A 17,566-nucleotide genomic window follows, 5' to 3' on the forward strand; every position below is an offset into this window, starting at 1 on the left:
AGGTGCTTGGCCTGCTGTGTTCATCCAGCTCTACACCTTGTTATCTCAGATTCTCCAGCATCTGCAGTTCCTACTATCTCTGTAGTTTTTATAGGTTTACTTGTTACCAGAACCAGACTGCTGCTTGTTACAGCTAAGTTGTTTCAATAAAGACTTAATGTGAAAAACTGAATATTTTCCAGTCATTAGCTTATTTTTTATTAAAAGTCTCGAACAAATTTTGTTCGTCCATTAACATACCTGATTTTGAAGAGTCTGTACTTTTAGCAATTGCTAAAAGGAACAATACATGTTTTCAGGTTATCATGGATGATTTGTGAGTTTTAAAATTAATCTTTCACAATATTTGCACCACCTGTCCTTAAGGAAATATTTCATTTCCACTTTTTAAACACTGATGATGCATTTTCTCACTTCCGATTTTTATGGGCTCTGGTTTTATAAGGACTCCAACCACTGTTCTAAAATTAAACAAGAAGTAGGGTCCATTTCGCGCACTCGGAGATGACGTCAGTAAGGCAGGGGATACTCTGCAACACATTCGTGCTTGCAAACATATGAAGAAAGATTGGATAGAAAAGGATAATGAGGTAAATGAATTAATAACAGCTTATGTACAAAATAGTTGAAAGATACCAGATTAATGTCCCTGGTTTTAAGATGGAGTACATAAAATTCAAAAGACCAGAGCTGGTGTTAGCAGCGTACAGGTACAGGATGATCTCAGGGAAGGGGATGTAGAATTTCTAAGCCAAGTTGCTATTAAAAAGGATGAGGTATTGTGCATCTTAAGAAGTATTAAAGTAGATAAGTCCTCAGGTCCTGATGGGATTCGTCCCAAAATATTGAGGGAGGCAAGAGAACAAATTGTTGGAGCATTGACAGATATCTTTGCATCCCCTTTGGCCACAGGTGAGGTCTCAGAGGACTGGAAAGTAGCCAAGGTTGTCCCATTGTTTAAGAAAGGGTAGCAGGGATAATCCAGGAATTTATAGGCCTGTGAGCCTTCTGTTGGTGGTAGGGAAAGTACTGGAAAATATTCTCAGGGACAAGATCTATAAGCATTCAGAAGCAAATGGACTAATTAGCAGTAGTCAGCATGGTTTTGTGCGGGGGAGATCGTGCTTCAATAACTTGATCAAGTTTTTTGAGGAGGCAATGAAGATGATTGATGAGGGAAAAGCGATTGATGTTGCCTACATGGACTTCAGTAAAGCCTTTGACAAGGTCCTCATGGCAGACTGGTACAGAAGATGAGTCACATGGTATCAGGGTGAGCTGGCAAGATGGATAGTTAACTGGCTTAGTCATAGGAGACAGTGGGTAGCAATGGAAGGATGCTTTTTGTAATGGAGGATCGTGACTAGTGGTGTTCCACAGGGATCAGTGCTGGAGCCTCTGCTGTTCGTGGTCCACATAAATGATTGGGAGGAAAGCGTGGGTGGCCTAATTCCTAAGTTTGCAGATGATACAAAGATTGGTGGAGTTGTGGATAGTGAGGAGGACTGTCAGAGGATACAGCAAAGTAAAGATCAGTTGGAGGCATGGGCAGAAAAATGGCAGATGGAGTTCAATCTGGACAAATGTGAGGTGATGAATTTTGGAAGTTCAAGTACAGGTGGAAACTATACAGTGAATGGCAGAACCCTTAGGACTTGATATGCAGAGGCATCTGGGTGTGCAGGTCCACAGACCACTGAAGGTGGCAGCACACATAGATAAGGTAGTAAAAAAAGGCCTATGGCAAGCATGCCTTCTTTGAAGGGCATAATGAGTATAAGGATAGGCAAGTTATGCTGCAGCTTTGCAGAACTTCAGTTAGGGCACACTTGGAATATTGCGTACAGTCCTGGTCATCCCACTACCAGAGGGATGCGGATGCTTTGCAGAGGGTACAGAAAAGGTTTACCAAAATGTCACCTGGTATGGGGGATTTTAGCTACGAAGAAAGGTTGGATAGACTGAATTTGTTTTCATTGGAACTCAGGAGGTTGAGGGGGAAACCTGGTGGAAGTTTATAAGATTATGAATGGCATGGGCGGAGTGGAAAGTATGAGGCTTTTTCCCCAGAGTGAAGGGGTCAATTACTAGGGGACACAGGTGCAGTGGCTGGGGGGGGGTGTGCAGGTGGAGTTTAAAAGAGATGGGCGAGACAAGTTTTTCCACACAAGAGTGGAAAAGAGTGGTGAGTGTCTAGAATGCACTGCCAGAGGAGGTGGTGGAAGCAGACACATTAGCAGCATTCAAGAAGCACCTGGACGAATACATGAATAGGAAGGGAGCAGACGGATATGGATCCTGTAAGTGAAGGCGGTTTTTGTAAGGAGGGGCAAAATATGTTTGCACAGGCTCGGAGGGCCGAACAGCCTGCTCCTGTGCTGTATTGTTCTTTGTACAATTCCTTTCTTGGGGTGGATGATTGATTAGCTAACTAACAGTTTAGGAACTGTAGACAGTTTTATCTCTTTAAAATTTCTTTGAATCTTTTTTGAATAATATTGCTGCAATACAGTTTTTAACTTGCCTGCTTTAATCTAATTTCTATTTATTGTCATTTTTTTCAGATCAGTAAATGTAGCAATGGAATTTTCCTACCTTATGACCAAAGGGAAATTGCAGGGCACAGATATATTGATCCTCTGCCACTGAAGTCCATTCCATTGAAGAATTTTCTTCCTTTCCATAAAGAAGTCAACAATACTAGAAAATGGCACTTCACTTCGTTTTACATCATTCTTTTGAACAACTGCACAGCTGATTTTTGGAAGATGTGGATCTGACATTTTCAGGCATGTCTTTGTTTCTGTAACAACAGAGATGCTAATTTGACATGTCCAATAAATCATCTAAATATATATGTTATAAAAAGTGAAATGCCAATTCTTAGTGTATTGTTCCCACTTGCAATTTTTGTCCCCCTGAACATCCAATGAATTGCAAAGTTGGAGAAATTTTGCCTATTACTTTACCAACTAATTGAAAATTCTGCCATCCTTTTCAATAAAGGACCAAGATATTGTAAATTTTGGTACATAGTTTCCTTTTGTGAATTCTCTTACTTTTCACTAAACATTATAAAAGATTTTAGCTTATATTTAACAATCAGTTTGCAATGTATGCAAACTATGACTCCATATCTGAGCCCCCAGTCAGTCATTCAAATACTGTTTTAAACCCCTTTGGAAAAAGCAACTGATTGAGAATGCTACCAGTGAAGTATATTAATGTCTAGTTTTCCAGTAGTTAGCCTCATTAAAGCGTTTGAGCATTGAGAGTAACTTTGGGAGATTTTAGTACAATAAGCTTTATCAAAAAATTGCATTGAGCAATCAGTCATTTTCACATTGCCCTTCTCTTATTTGACTCGTTTTTCAATTCTACCAACCACATTCATCAGTTACTTGGATCCAATCTCAAGTCAGGCTGAAGAAGGTTACAGCCACAAGAAGGCGGCCATGAAGGAAATTAACATAAGCATGGGAACGTTACACTGGAATTGTTGGAATCATAATGTAGGTTAATGAGGACAGGGGGATTGGATAAGCAGACTTCGAGGTAGAACAGTATGTGGGCAGTGGTGCACTTGGTTGAACTAAACCTTAAGGAACATGGAGAGTGGGAGGTTAACCAGAGAAGAATTGAAATAGATCTTGAGAAAATAATAAAAAAGGGTTTCAGTCACAAGTGAGCTGAGGTATTGGTGAATATGTACAACGTTACAAAGGTGGAGGTTGGCAGTCTTCATAATGACGACCATATAAGATTAGTTGCTCAACTTATGGGCAGAAAGAATACCAAGGCAGCAAAGTCTTGCCCAACTTGAAGTAATGGCTAGGATGAACTGGGTACCAAAGATGGGTTGAGGGTAAAGATGATGGCTTTGGTCTTCCCAAAGGTTAGCTCAAGAAAATCAAAAGAACAGGGTGAACATCAAGCAATTCATAGAATGAACATGCAACGTAGTGAAGTGTATAAAGGTTTTTAAAACAGAAATTTAACTAAAACAGGAACTAAATGTGGGGCTGGGAGGAGATGCTAAGTATCTTAGCTGATACAATATGCAAATAAAGTTGAATAAATTAACATAATCTAAAAACATTTGCACAGGAAGGGGCAGCAAATGTTCCTGTACGATGTGAAATTTTGAACAATGTTAACTCAGAAATAAAAGTGACACCAATTCACATTTCTCAAACTCCAAGCCTCAAAACCTAAGAAAGACATGGTGACAATGCTGCAGACCAGGTTGGCAAATGAGTTTACTCATTTAATGGGAGAATTTAGAAGGTTATCAGACGGACTAAACTGAAAAAGCAGGCAATGAAAACAGAGAGATGGATGGCTATTTGAGAATGGTAAACAGCTAAAAGGAAAGGTTATAAGAGTTTTCAGAGCAATTAATGCTCTTAATCAGACATTAATATTTAGTTTCTGGGGGAAATGGAGACCATATATATGTCATTAAATAAACAGAGAGACTAAAATGAGATGACAGGGAGATTATCAAAACAGATATAAATGGAGCATTGATAACATTTCTATGGTAAGAGAAAATGATCTTTTATAGAGTCCTAGAAGCTCTGTTACCCACCAGATCAAACATTTGGATGGCCAATGTAAGAGCAAATAATGTAAGTAAAGACCCATAGTTATGTAAGATTAATTATGGAAATTAGATTAGAAACAGAATTGTACAGACACAGGATTGTTCGTCCTACAATGTAGGAGAGGACAAATAGGGAGGAGCAACTTCACACAGGGATTTAAACACATGGGGCTGGTTGTTACATAGAATCCCTATAGTGTGGAAGCAAACAATTCAGCTCATCGAGTCCTCACCAACCCTCTGAAGGGCATCCCACCTAGACCCACACCCCTACCCTAACCCTAAGCTTCCCATGGCTAATCCACCTAGACTGCACACCCCTAGACACAATGGGCAATTTAGCATGGCCAATCCACCCAACCTGCACAACACTGAACTGCTGGAAGAAACCAGAGAACACAGTGGAAACCCATGCAGACATTGGGAGACTGCAAACTCCACACAGACAGTAGTCCAAGGGTGGAATTGAACCTGGTATCCTGGCAGTGTAAAGCAGCAGTGCCAACTACTGAGCCACTGTGTTTTTTCAGGGTCTAAGTATGCAATATAAGGCAGGAGACAATAGCCCACTGCCTTCCCACCTACCCCGAGGGACTTTATTATGCTCCTGAGATGTACTTTGGGGAAGTCTTACTTGATTTGCTAATTGAGAAATCTGCCAAGGGATTCTCTACTACAGTCTACTGCAAGCCTTCATTGAGCAACATGTATATTAGGATTCCTTCACATTATAAGATTGGCCTTATTGGCAATGATATGCTCAAGTCATTGATCACCATGCAAGCTTGATGCTGAAATATGACACATCCTGCAGCATTATGTCTATTGTGATCAGGTCATTTTTTGCAGTATATTACACAAGGATACCAGCAAGCCTACGGCCACCACCTTTGGACTTGCAAAGTGTCCAGCCTACCTCAGATTACTCTGGAAGAGTAAGGCACCAGAAAGATTTGATCAAAAGGCTAGCTGTTTCACGCCATGTAGCAGCAACACAAGTAGCGTTGCCACTAACAGGTACTGCCATCAAGTCAAAAAGACATTCTGCCTATCACACAAATAAGTAATGTGATATATAAATTTCAGTGCTGTTGTGATGCCAGGTACGTAGGCCATCCATTCCAAAGACTGGCAGATTGCATCGAACAACATGGATGCTCCCTACAGGCAAGATATTGACTGTAACTACACAGCCCACGCTTACAAACCTCTTGGATGTCCAGCTCTGGATCTCATTCTGCAATTCGACAATATTTGCTAAATTAACCTGAGTGTGCTAAAAATTCCACAGACAACCAATTTAAGACCATCAGTGGGCCTGCAGTATGGCATACCTCCATCTACTGGAAACTAAATATACTATCATACAGGAACCTGTTCTTTACAGAGACAAAGAACATGTGCAGACATTGCATCTGTTTTGAGTAAACAAAACTAGTGGCAGTTATTCTCTGGTTCATTCCTCAGGGAAACACCTTTACCAATCAGAGTCAACCTGCCTGGTTCAAATTTAATTAAAGCTAGGCATTTAACTGTCAATCATCATGTAACTCATGTATTCTTCAGGACAATCAGAATTCATTTGCCAATCCATCCAAATACTCTTTTCATAAGGTTCAAAAATATTTTCCCCTTTACATTGGTGTTCTTGTGAATAATCCTGATGAGTTCAAGACGGAAAGCTTTATTAAAATGTGCCTTTTCAGCAATACTTGTGTTCTAACATCTTAAAGGCAGTACATAAAATGACATTTTGCTGAGGATGGAGCCGAAGACAGATCCTTTGGTGAATCCAGAAGTAACTGCAGGAAAAGGAAGAGAACAATACAAGAAATATTCCATGATTTGATAATTAAAGGTAGGTGCAAGTAATAGCAGTCTCATTCCAGTGTCCGATAGGGGACAAGTGTTGAAAGAGGATAAGGATGTCAATCATGGACAAAGTCTGAAGAAACGTCAAGAAGCTCAAGAAGGACAGTCCTACACGTGGATCTCTTAACTTGAACAAAAATAAAAATCAGAGATGGACAAAACACACAATGAGTGGTAGTTGTTTCGAACTCTCTTCCACAAATGGCAAATAGCCAACTGACTACCACTTTATACTACAACCAACTCAAGAATAAACTCTGTGCCTTGCAGGTTCACTTTCATTATGAATTCACTAAATAAATTCATTACTGGCATATGTTTGTAGGCTTTTCTCTCAACTACTGACCTATCTTCTATTATGATTATTTCAGGTTAAGTCAGTCAGAAATAATATCTTGAGTGCTTATTTAATAATAAATTAAACTCTGAAAGTAGCAACAGACTGCTGGTGCAACATAACAGAGAATTCCCTCAGGAAAATTGCCATTTAGAAGGAAAGTTTGGAAATTTTCACAATATGAAAACTTCAGTCAAAATTCATCTCATCAAATTTCTGGCATCATGGAAGTTTGAAATAACATTTTAACAGTCACATGTTTGAACGTTTTCTCTAATTAACTTCATATTTTCTGAAAGTGAAATTTATAATCTTTGTTTTTACAGAGTTTATGACACTCGTACTTTTTTTTTGTAGCAGACATTCAGTGCTGACATGCAATTGCGGCAATTCACTTCAGATGATGATTGTTCCTGTGCAGAGTGTAAGTCATTCATCTGTCCTTTTCATCACTTTACATAATCCAAATCTTCTCTCCAAACAATCAACTTTTCATTACTTTTAAAAGTGTGTCCTTATTCTGAAAATTCAACACATTTTTCACAAAAATGTCCTGAGAAAAATATAAATTGCTGAAGATACAGCTCACATCTTCAGACAAGAACCTCAGCGTTATGTGGATACTGTTGTAAACTAAAGCCCAGTTCATCCATCTGCGATTCGATATTTCAGAAACTTGCAATCTTACCAGTTATTCTCAATGTTTCCTTTGGTCTTTTGTGCACAGTGACATGGTTCTGTGAATATATTGTATATATGCGTGTTAAAATTGAAGCTGTTAATATCACTTAAAATGTAAAATAACCATATTTAAAGATTTAGAAACATCAGAACAAAAGTAGGCTATTCAGCTCCTTGAGTCTGTTCCACCATGCATTGAGATCATAGCTGATCTCTGGCCTAACTCCATACACCAGTCTTTGATCCATTTCCCTTAAAATCATTGCTTAACAAAAATGGCTCTCAGATTTAAAACTAAAAACTGATCCTGCCTCCAGTGCCGCGTGTGCAAGAGAGCTCTAAACAACTACCACTGCGTGTGCAGAAACTTCCGAACATTTCTCAACAGTCTAGCCCTAATTCTCAGACTGTGCCTCCTAGTTCTAGAATGCCCAACCAGTGGAAATAATTTCTCTATTTACACTGTCTTTTCCTTTTAATATCTTGAAGGCATTGATCAGATCACCCTTTAACCTTCTAAACTCTAGAGAAAACAGGTTTAATTTATGTAATCTCTCTATATAACTTAACACCTGAAATCCATGTATTATTCTTGTAAATTTACACTGTATTCCCTCCAAGGCCCATATATCCTTCCTAAAGGTGTGATGCCCAGATCTGCTCACAGTATTCCAAGTGGGGTCTAACCAGTGTGTTGTATAACTGCAGCATTACTTCTGCATCCTGTATTCCAGCCCTCGAAGTATAAAGGTAATCATTTTATCAGTTTTTTAGATTATTTTCTGCATCTGTCTGTGACATTTTAAAGATCTATGCACCTGAACCCCCATGTCTCTTTGGGCATCCACTGTTTTTAACTTCATACCATCAAGTAAGTACCCTGATCTATCTTTTCTCGATTCAAAATTGATAACCTCACACCTATTTATGTTGAACTCCATCTGCCGTAGTTTTGCCCATTCACTTAATAATCAACTACTTCAAATGATAATAGAATAGATGACAAATGTCATAACTGTTCTGATGAAAGGCCATCAACCTGAAATGTTAACTTTGCTTTTCTCTACAGAATCCATCTGACCTGCTGAGTATTTCCAGTATTTTTTCATTTCAGATTTCCAGCAGTTGCAGTAATTTGTTCTTACACAACTGTCACAACTGACATTCAATATTAATTTGATAAAACATATTATAAAAAAAATTACTGTAAAGTGTACTGAATCAGTATTTTCTCACTTCAGATCTGAAGTATTGGAAGCACACTGTGAACTGACATACTCTGGTATAATTATTTTCTATCCAGAACTACTACTTTCTGAAATTATGGTTTTGATCTCAACGTTGATTGCTGAGCATGACTTCATATCCACTTAAAGTGATGAGGAGTCCAGGGTAATTCTGCATTGAGGATTACTAAAGTATCCAACTGCAGTTACCACGGATCCACATTGTGGCAGACAGTAGAGAAGCTCAAGAATTGCTGATGTAAATGACATTTTTTAAAACAACATTTTTCACTAAAATACATGTTTTAGTGTTGAAAATATGTTCAGATTGTTACAAAAAGAGATAACCATTCTACAAGAAGTAATGCAAAAAAAGGATCCATTCTGTATATTTATCAATTCAAATTCTACAAAAGTCAAGGTAACACTGTTACTATTTCACCCCCAACTTTAGTATAGAAGTACTTACTGATGCTTCCCTTTGAAGCATTTGTTCACTGCTAGTCATGAACTTGGTCTTGTACAACGTCTCCATGGTGTCAATTCTCTATTGACCTTGCCCTGAAATAATCAAATATATTGACAATCTGACTGAATAACTTAGTGGAAAAATACAAGCAGTGAGTAACAAATTATGCCACGGTATTTCAACATTTTTTTGAACATCAGCAGAATTCAGGATACAAAATACAAAATTTCATGGTTGTGATTTATTGCTGTCACATATACGGAGATACAGTGAACAGTGTTATTTTGCATGCCATACAAGCAGATCGTACCAGACAAAGTGCATCAGGGTAGCAGAACAGACTGCAGAATGCAGTGTTACAGCCAAAGACGTGGTGCAGAGAGAGAGAGATCAACAATAACTATTGAGAGGTCCATTCAAAAGTCAGATAATAGCGGAGAAGCAGCTGTTTGAGACTCTTTTCTGGGGCACGGTGGCTCAGTGGTTAGCACTGCTGCCTCACAGCACCAGGGACCTGGGTTCGATTCCACCCTCGGGCGACTGGTCTGTGTGGAGTTTGCACATTCTCCCCATGTCTGCATGGGCTCCCCCCCCGCCCCCCCCCGAGTGTTCTGGTTTCCTCCCACAGACCAAAGGTGCGCAAGTTAGGTGGATTGTTTATGCTAAATTGCCAACGGTGTTCAGGTATGTGCAGGCTAGATAGGGTTAGTCATAGGAAATGCAGGGTTACAGGGATAGACTAGGCGCTGGGTCTGGGTGGTATGCTCTTTTGGAGAGTCGGTGTGGACGTGTTAGGCCAAATGGCCTATTTCCAACCGTAAGGATTCTATGATATAAGTCTATATTCAAACTTTATCTTCTGCTTGCCAGAGGAAGGTGAAAGAGAATACAACTGGAGTGGGAGGAGTCTCTAAAATGAGGCAGCAGGAAGTATAGATGGAGCATGATAGACTGGGCTATGTTCACAACTCACTATGGTTTCTTTCAATCTTGGAAAGAACAACTGTGATGCATCCAGTTAGGATGCTTTCTCTGGGTTTTGGTAACGTGGTGAGAAAAATGTATAGTAAAACAAACCTTACAATCCTTTTCACCTGAAATTCCAGGACTCAGGCTGATTGCATATTGGTATCAAGTCCCATCCACATATTGCACTCAGGAGAGCAAGAAGGCTTATACTAAAGATATGCAACAATGATAAAGAAAAAATAAATATTTGCCATCTGTTGGTGTTGAGTTTCTTCATCCAATCGTTAATATAAATCAGGAACAATAACAGTACCAGCTTTAAACACTCAATAACTTTCAGCAGCATTTCTACCTGCATTAACATCAGTCCTCTAACTATCTACTGGAGTGGCTAGCCATTCTAGAAAATCCTCGAGTTTTCCTGAATCAAAGAGTAACATCCTTAACACTGCTGTGAGCAATATAGGAGGAAGATTATAGGGTTATTTAAACAAATAAGGGTTGGAAAAAGCTACTTGATGGACAATCCAGAGTCATAAAATTGGCTAACACAAGATCTTTTTATTTGCCAACTGGTGCAGAACACGATTGCAATGATGGAAGTGTCAGGCAATCAATGGCAGGACCAGGGGAAAGGCTGTGGTTGGAGGTGAAAGGTACGTTATATGGTTAAACCTCATAGAATTAGGGTTATTGAAGTTACAATCCTATAATTAAAACAAAAAACTGTGAATGCCAGAAATCTGAAATAAAAACATAAATTGTTGAAGAGACTCAGCAGAACCCAAAGAGTCATCACTGGACCCGAAACACGAACTTTGCTTTCTCTCCACAGATGCTGCTAGACCTGCTGAGTTTCTTCAGCAATTTCAGTTTTTGTTCAATTCTAGCAGCTTCTGCTTATTACCCATTTGACAGCTCTTTTTAGACACGATAATGAATTGTTAGTACCATTTCAGACAAAACTCTATACCAGCTTTCCAGAATTTAAATGACATAACTTCACAAGGCTTTAGAACTGACTTGAGATGCCAGCTCTTCAAAAATGCTACAGCACTTAAATAGTTTCCTTGAATCTATTGTGGTTGCATTGCTAAAACTACCAAGTAAGTTATTATCAAATTTAGCTTTTCTCTTCAAATCCAGTACTTGATTTGGTAATGGTGAAAATTAGATGGATGTACATTTGTCATAACCCGTTCTGTCAACTTTCCAGGAGAAACCAGTATAACTGGTGACTTTTGTATTCATTCATGGGACGTGGGATTGCTGGCAGGCCATCTCTGATGAAGTCATCTCGACTCAAAACATTAGTTTGCTTTCTCTCCATGGATCCTGCCTGACCTGCTGCGATCTCCTGTATTTTTTGTTTTCAGTACAGATTCCAGCGTCTGCAGTAATTTGCTCCAGCACTTATCATTCTTCCCTAACTGCCCAGAGAGCAGTTAAGAATCAACCACATTCCTGTGGGTCTGGAATCACATGTAGGCATTACCAGGTACAAAGGACCGATTTTATAGACTCAGAATCATACTGCACAGAAACAGATCCTTCGGTTCAACACGTCCATGCCGATCATAATCCCAAACTAAACCAGTCTCACCTGCCTGAAATCGGCTCCTATCCCTCCAAACCTTTCCTATTCACGTACTTATCCAAATATCTTTTAAATGTTGTGACTGTATCCCCATCCATCACTGCCTCTGAAAGTTGATTCCAAACATGAACCACTCTGTGTAAAAACAAAAGTTACCCTCATGTCCTTTTTAAATCTTTCTCACCTTAAAAATATGCCCCCTTGTCTTGAAATCCCCCACCATAGAGAAAAGACACTTGCCATCTACCTTATCTAGACCCCTTATGACTTTAAAAACCTCTATAAAGTTACCCCACAAGCTTCTACGCTACAGTGAAAAAAGTCCCAGTCTATCCAGCCTATCCCTATAACTCAAACCTTCCCTTCCAGGCAACATCCTGATGATCTTTTTCTGAACCTCTTCCAGGTTGGTAAAATCCTTCCTAAAATGGGGGGGGGGGGGGCAACCAGAACTGGTCACAGTACTCCAGAAGAGGTCTCACCAGCATCCTACACAATCTCAGCATAACATTCCAACTCCTATACTCAATGATGTGAGCAATGAAGGCAAGTGTGCTAAACGCTGTCTACATGTGGCGCAAATTTCAAAGAATTATGTACCTGAAAGCCTTAGGTCTCTGTCCTACAACACTACCCAGGGTCCTACCATTAATTGTATCAGTCCTGCCCTTGTTCTACCAAAATGCAATACCTCACATTTATCCAAATTAAACTCCATTCACCACTCTTCAGCCCATGGACCCAATTGATCAAGATTCTTTGTAAACTTAGATAATCTTCTTCATTGTCCACTACATATTTTTAAAAAGTTATTATGGGCATTTGTTGGAAATTATAATTAAGTAAGATTAACTTTAAAACATACACCATTCACAATAATTTATTTTCCAAATTATAGTTCAGGATTAATCACTGTGCAACGAAAAAAAACGATGACACTTTCTTCTGAGATAGCAAGAACTACAGATGCTGGAGTCAAAGATAACATAGTGTGGAGCTGGAGGAACACAGCAGGCCGGGCAGATCAGAGAAGCAGGAAAGTTGACGTTTCAGGTCGGAACCCTTCCTCTGTCCACTAACTCCAAAACTTCCAGTTCCCAATGAGCCTGGGCAGTGATTTGTACAAAAGGAGCTGACATTTCTTAATGCTCAAGATTATAGTGCTGGATACATCGCATTTGTTTAAAGGTAATCGAAGTCTTAGGCCAGTACATGTCTATGAACAATAATTTGTTACTCAACGTTTGGTCTTTACGAATTTCGTACCACCAATACAATCCTGGGCATAATTTAACATTGCCCCACTCCCGCCTTAAACAGTAACTTTTTACAAAAATTATTTCACGCAAGAGTCAACTTACTGGCCGAATTCAGGACCTACAGCCTGTTTAATGATTTTTTTTCTCTCCGAATCTGGCTTCATGCAACTCCGTGCAATCTTCCTCTCCAATGCTTACCCAGTTTCACATCAAAAGTTAAGGCGTCTTTTGTAATTATTCTAAAGTGTGCTCACAGACCGTAAAATAAATAAATTCCTCCCTCCCACCGCGCACATAAAACAACTCATGTCGAGTATCGCGAGAGTCCTTTATAAAAGGCTGTGGGAATTGCGGCGCTGACCGCAGGCACCCCCCACTGAGCTGCTGGGCGGGGGGTCCGCTGGCAGCAGCCGCCTCCCACTGAGAAACCAGACAGTACCTCCAGACACTACAACCACACACTGAGCTCCATTCACTGACACACATACACATCAACCGGGCTCCTCTGGCAACTGCTACTAATCACTGTACGATCATTCACTGTGTCCCGTTCTATACTCATTCGCTGGATTAGGCCAACAGCTCTGATGCCTGACTTCATACTCACTTGACGTCCGCTGGTAGCCCAGCCTCAGCCCTCTTGCTCCATTTATCTTGGAGCGTGACCGCTCCAATCAGTAACACTGTGTAATGAATTAATCCCTTCAATGCACGTTTACACATTACAGCGAGTCATACAGCACAGAAGAAACCCTTCAACTTCAATCCCACTTTTAGTCCAGACTTGGCCCCTAACGGCCTTTCATGTTACGACACTTCATGTGTTCATCCAAGTACTAGATTTGGTGGGGTTTCCCGCCTCAACTACTCTTCCAGCTTCCCACCACCCTCTGGGTGAACAAGAAACTCCTCAAATACCCTCTAAATCTACTGCCTTTCATAAAATTATGACCCCATCGTATTGACCCTTCAACTGAGGGGAATAGCTGTTTTTCTATCCACCCTGCCCATATCCCTTAAATCTTATACAGCTCAATCAGGTCCCCCACCACCCCACAAGCTTCTCCAGCCTTTCTTCATAGCTAACCAGCTCCATTCCAAGCAACATCCTGGTGAATCTCCTTTGCAACCCTTCCAACGCAATCACATCCTTCCTTAATTGGGTGACCAGGATTGCACTCAGTCATCCAGCTGTGGCCTAATCAAAGTCATGTAGGAGCACACTTAAGAGGGAAATCAGAAAAGCAAAGAGGGTACGAGATGGATCTGGCAGATAAGGTTAAAGATAATCCCAAGAGGTTCTACGGCTATATTAAAAGTAAAATGGTGGTTATGGAGAGAATAGGTCCCCTTAAAGATCAGCATAGCCATCTATGTGTGGAGCTACAGGAGATGGGGGAGATTTTTACTGAATATTTCTCCTCAGTGTTTACTGAGGAGAGAATCAGGGATGCTAAGGAAATAAAGGAAACAAGTGGGGATGTTTTAGACTGCATACATATTACCAGAGAGGTGTCTACAGCCTTAGATCGCATTAAGGTAGTTAAATCCCGAGCTTGATCAAGTCCATCCTTGGACATTGTGGGAGGCTAGGGAAGAAACTGTTTCATCTTTAGCCATTGGAGAAGTTCTGGAAGAGTGGAGAGTGGCTAATGTTGTTCCATTGTTTAAGAAAGGTAGCAATGACAAGCCAGAAAACTACAGGCCAATGAGCCTGACATCAGTGGTACGAAAGTTGTTGGAGAGGATACTGAGGGACAGGATCAACCAATATTTGGATAGTCGAGGTCTGATTAGGGATAGACATCATGGATGTGTGCGCAAGAAGTCACGTCTGACAAATCTTTTAGAGTTTTTCGAAGAGATAACCAAGAGGATAGATGAGGATAGGGCAGTGGATGTTGTCTATATGGATTTTAGTAAGGCCTTTGACAAAGTCCTGCACGGCAGGCTAGTCATGAAGGGTAGGTTGCATGGGATCCAGGGAGAGCTAGCTATATGGATTCAAAATTGGCTCAATGGTAGGTAACAGAGGGTAATGGTTGAAGGTTGTTTCTCAGACTGGTGTGCCACAGGGGTTGGTGCTGGGACCTTTGTTATTTGTTATTTACATAAATGATCCAGATGTGACCGTACACTGCATGATTATTAAGTTCGTGGATGATATAAAATTAGGAGGTATCATGGATAGTGAGGAAAGTTATCAAAAACTACCAAAAACAGTTCCATGTCAGCCTGTGTAAATGGATGCAAAAGATCCTATGATTGAGTATCATCACTACAAATCAACTCGTTACTTACCTAACTTTTTGGGCTGTGGAAACCTGGACACATTAACATCACTGACTATATTTCAATTTTACATAACTGGCTGCAAAATATTTTGGTACACCATGAAAGGGATTTTGAAGTGAATGAAAATTCTATTTCACTTATATCTAACTCTTCACATTTTTCAAATAAATATGCACTCAATTAATGAAATTATCCTTTTTTGGAATTGGAGACATAGATTTTAAAAGCAATATTTTTATGCGCATTGCTTTTTAGTGGGAGGAAAATTTGCACCAGACATTAACTATAAGCACCCCTCCCCTCCAAAAATTGTCCACTGTTAGTTCTGTTTCCCAATTTTTTTTTGTAAGTACACTACAGCTGAAAGCAGATCTGTGTTTGGTCATTTTTTTTTATCAAATAGTGTTGTCTTATTTTATGCAATAACGGAACAATATTCAAATCAGAATTATCACTAAAATAGACAAAACAGAAAATAACCATTCAATATGCATCAAACAATTGTACACAGGAATTCTAATGTACTAAACCGTTTTCCCATTTTACAGACTTGTTAAACGTAGGACAAGCATTTACAAGAAATAAACTAAACGCACCAATTCATGAGCACTGTAGGCAGTGTGTTCCACCATCCAAAACAAAACTGGCTTTCACAGACAATTGATCTCCGATGTCTAAAACAGCCATTCACATCAAAGCTCTTAGCTAGTGTCTCTGGCCACCTAATAGCAGTGCTAACAAGCAAAAAAAATCTGAAATGATTGACTGCGAGGAAACAAAGCACCAGTCTGGCATGCACATATACAGTATAGTTACGTACACATAAGCATACAAGTTGAACCAATTTGCAGTACATTTATGAATAAATCTCAAGAATCAGTCAATGATGCACATATTCTCAACTGAGCAAGAAAGTGTGTCTTGGTACACAATTAAACAAAACTTAAAAATAAAATTCCAGTTTTATCAAAAAAATTAAGATTTTAAATATTCTGCACATTAGTACATGCACAAGATTGGGATCTTCAAATCTCTTCACAATTCTATAACATGCACTTCCAGCTACTAAATTAAACTATAATTATCGCAAATAGACCGGAAGTATAAAAATGAATCACAGTCCAGAAACTGTTACAGAACAAATAAAGCTCAGGATTCAGCTGTCGTGCAAGTTTACTTTAAATTTAGCTTTAAAACTAACCTTCACAGATTTCATTTACCTCACTCTAGAAAAGAAACAAAACATAATAATGGACAACATTTCTGTCGATAAACTGATGTCATTTTAAATGAAATGGAAATTCAGACACTTTTGCCCAATACGACTAAGTACCCAGAAAGCAATTTGCTTGATGGCAACAAGAAAACAATAAAGCAAGTTGGTCATTATTTTACAGCAACTTTGCTGCTTAGATTAGATTTCTTAATCAAGCATATAATAGAATGAGCACTGCTGTAACATTAAGCCTCGAAATGGAAACTATGGGATGTGTTCAATGGTTCGAGGGGAAGTTCTTCACATTAGGTTTGCATTGCAATGATGTTTCTAAAATGTAGAATAATTGTTCACTGAAATTAGTATCAAATAGCATCTGAAAATTCCTCAGGAAAATGTATCGTACATAGCCTTTGACCTATTTTTCCTAATCAACCTGTTCAGAGACATTATTACACACCTCCGGAGCAGCTTGTATCTAGATCCAGGCCTCCCTGGTCCAGGGCAGAGAAACTACCACTGCGCCACAAGAGGGCCCCCTACAGAGCTTTTGAACACTATGGGCAGAATTAGGAGCAGCTGATGTTTATGTAATCAGCCATCATAGAATGGTTTGCAACTCTCAGACAACAGTTAAGCAGCATGTGTACTTCCTTCTGGGTACCTAACCAACATCAACCACAAGCTGCTACCTTGTCAGCTTCCTTATCTTGTTCCCTCAATTCGTATCAAAGACTTTCAAATCCATCGTAAAGCCTCATGGGATGTTATGCAAAGTGCCATGCAAGGATAAGCTGTTATTTGTACTCATTTTGAAAGACTGCTTCAAGTAACAATGACACTTTTATGACTCCACTGATCACTAAACAAATATATTAGAGCAATCCCTGCACACAGGGCTCCAATTAAAGGAAGTCATTCTTCTTGAAGGAAAACGGTGCTGGTAGATACCACCATTCAAAAATTCAAGGTGCTTCTTTTTGCACAACAGCTTTTTAGTGATACACAAAATAACTTAGAAGTGGTTTTGTTTTACCAA

General features: G+C 39.5%; 1 protein-coding gene across 4 annotated transcripts in view; it reads right to left on the reverse strand.

Annotated features, from left to right (window-relative positions):
* Nucleotides 1-13,283, reverse strand: part of LOC109928160 — a 24,625-nt gene extending 11,342 nt beyond the window's left edge. For 2 of the 4 annotated variants that reach the window (XM_048607947.1, XM_048607944.1), the window contains exons 1-4: nt 10,269-11,540; nt 9,192-9,283; nt 7,504-7,552; nt 2,596-2,803 (exon numbers count right to left, since the gene is read on the reverse strand). In XM_048607947.1, the coding sequence (XP_048463904.1) occupies nt 2,596-2,803; nt 7,504-7,552; nt 9,192-9,257 (323 nt within the window). In that variant the 5' untranslated portion in view covers nt 9,258-9,283; nt 10,269-11,540. Of the gene's footprint in view, nt 1-2,595; nt 2,804-7,503; nt 7,553-9,191; nt 9,284-10,268; nt 11,541-13,118 lie in introns of those variants that run through there. The other 2 variants (XM_048607946.1, XM_048607948.1) reach the window with 2 other exon arrangements.
* Between the last annotated feature and the right edge of the window lie 4,283 nt (nt 13,284-17,566).

Source organism: Rhincodon typus, chromosome 18, assembly GCF_021869965.1.
Source record: "Rhincodon typus isolate 14 chromosome 18, sRhiTyp1.1, whole genome shotgun sequence".
Classification (NCBI taxonomy): domain Eukaryota; kingdom Metazoa; phylum Chordata; class Chondrichthyes; order Orectolobiformes; family Rhincodontidae; genus Rhincodon; species Rhincodon typus.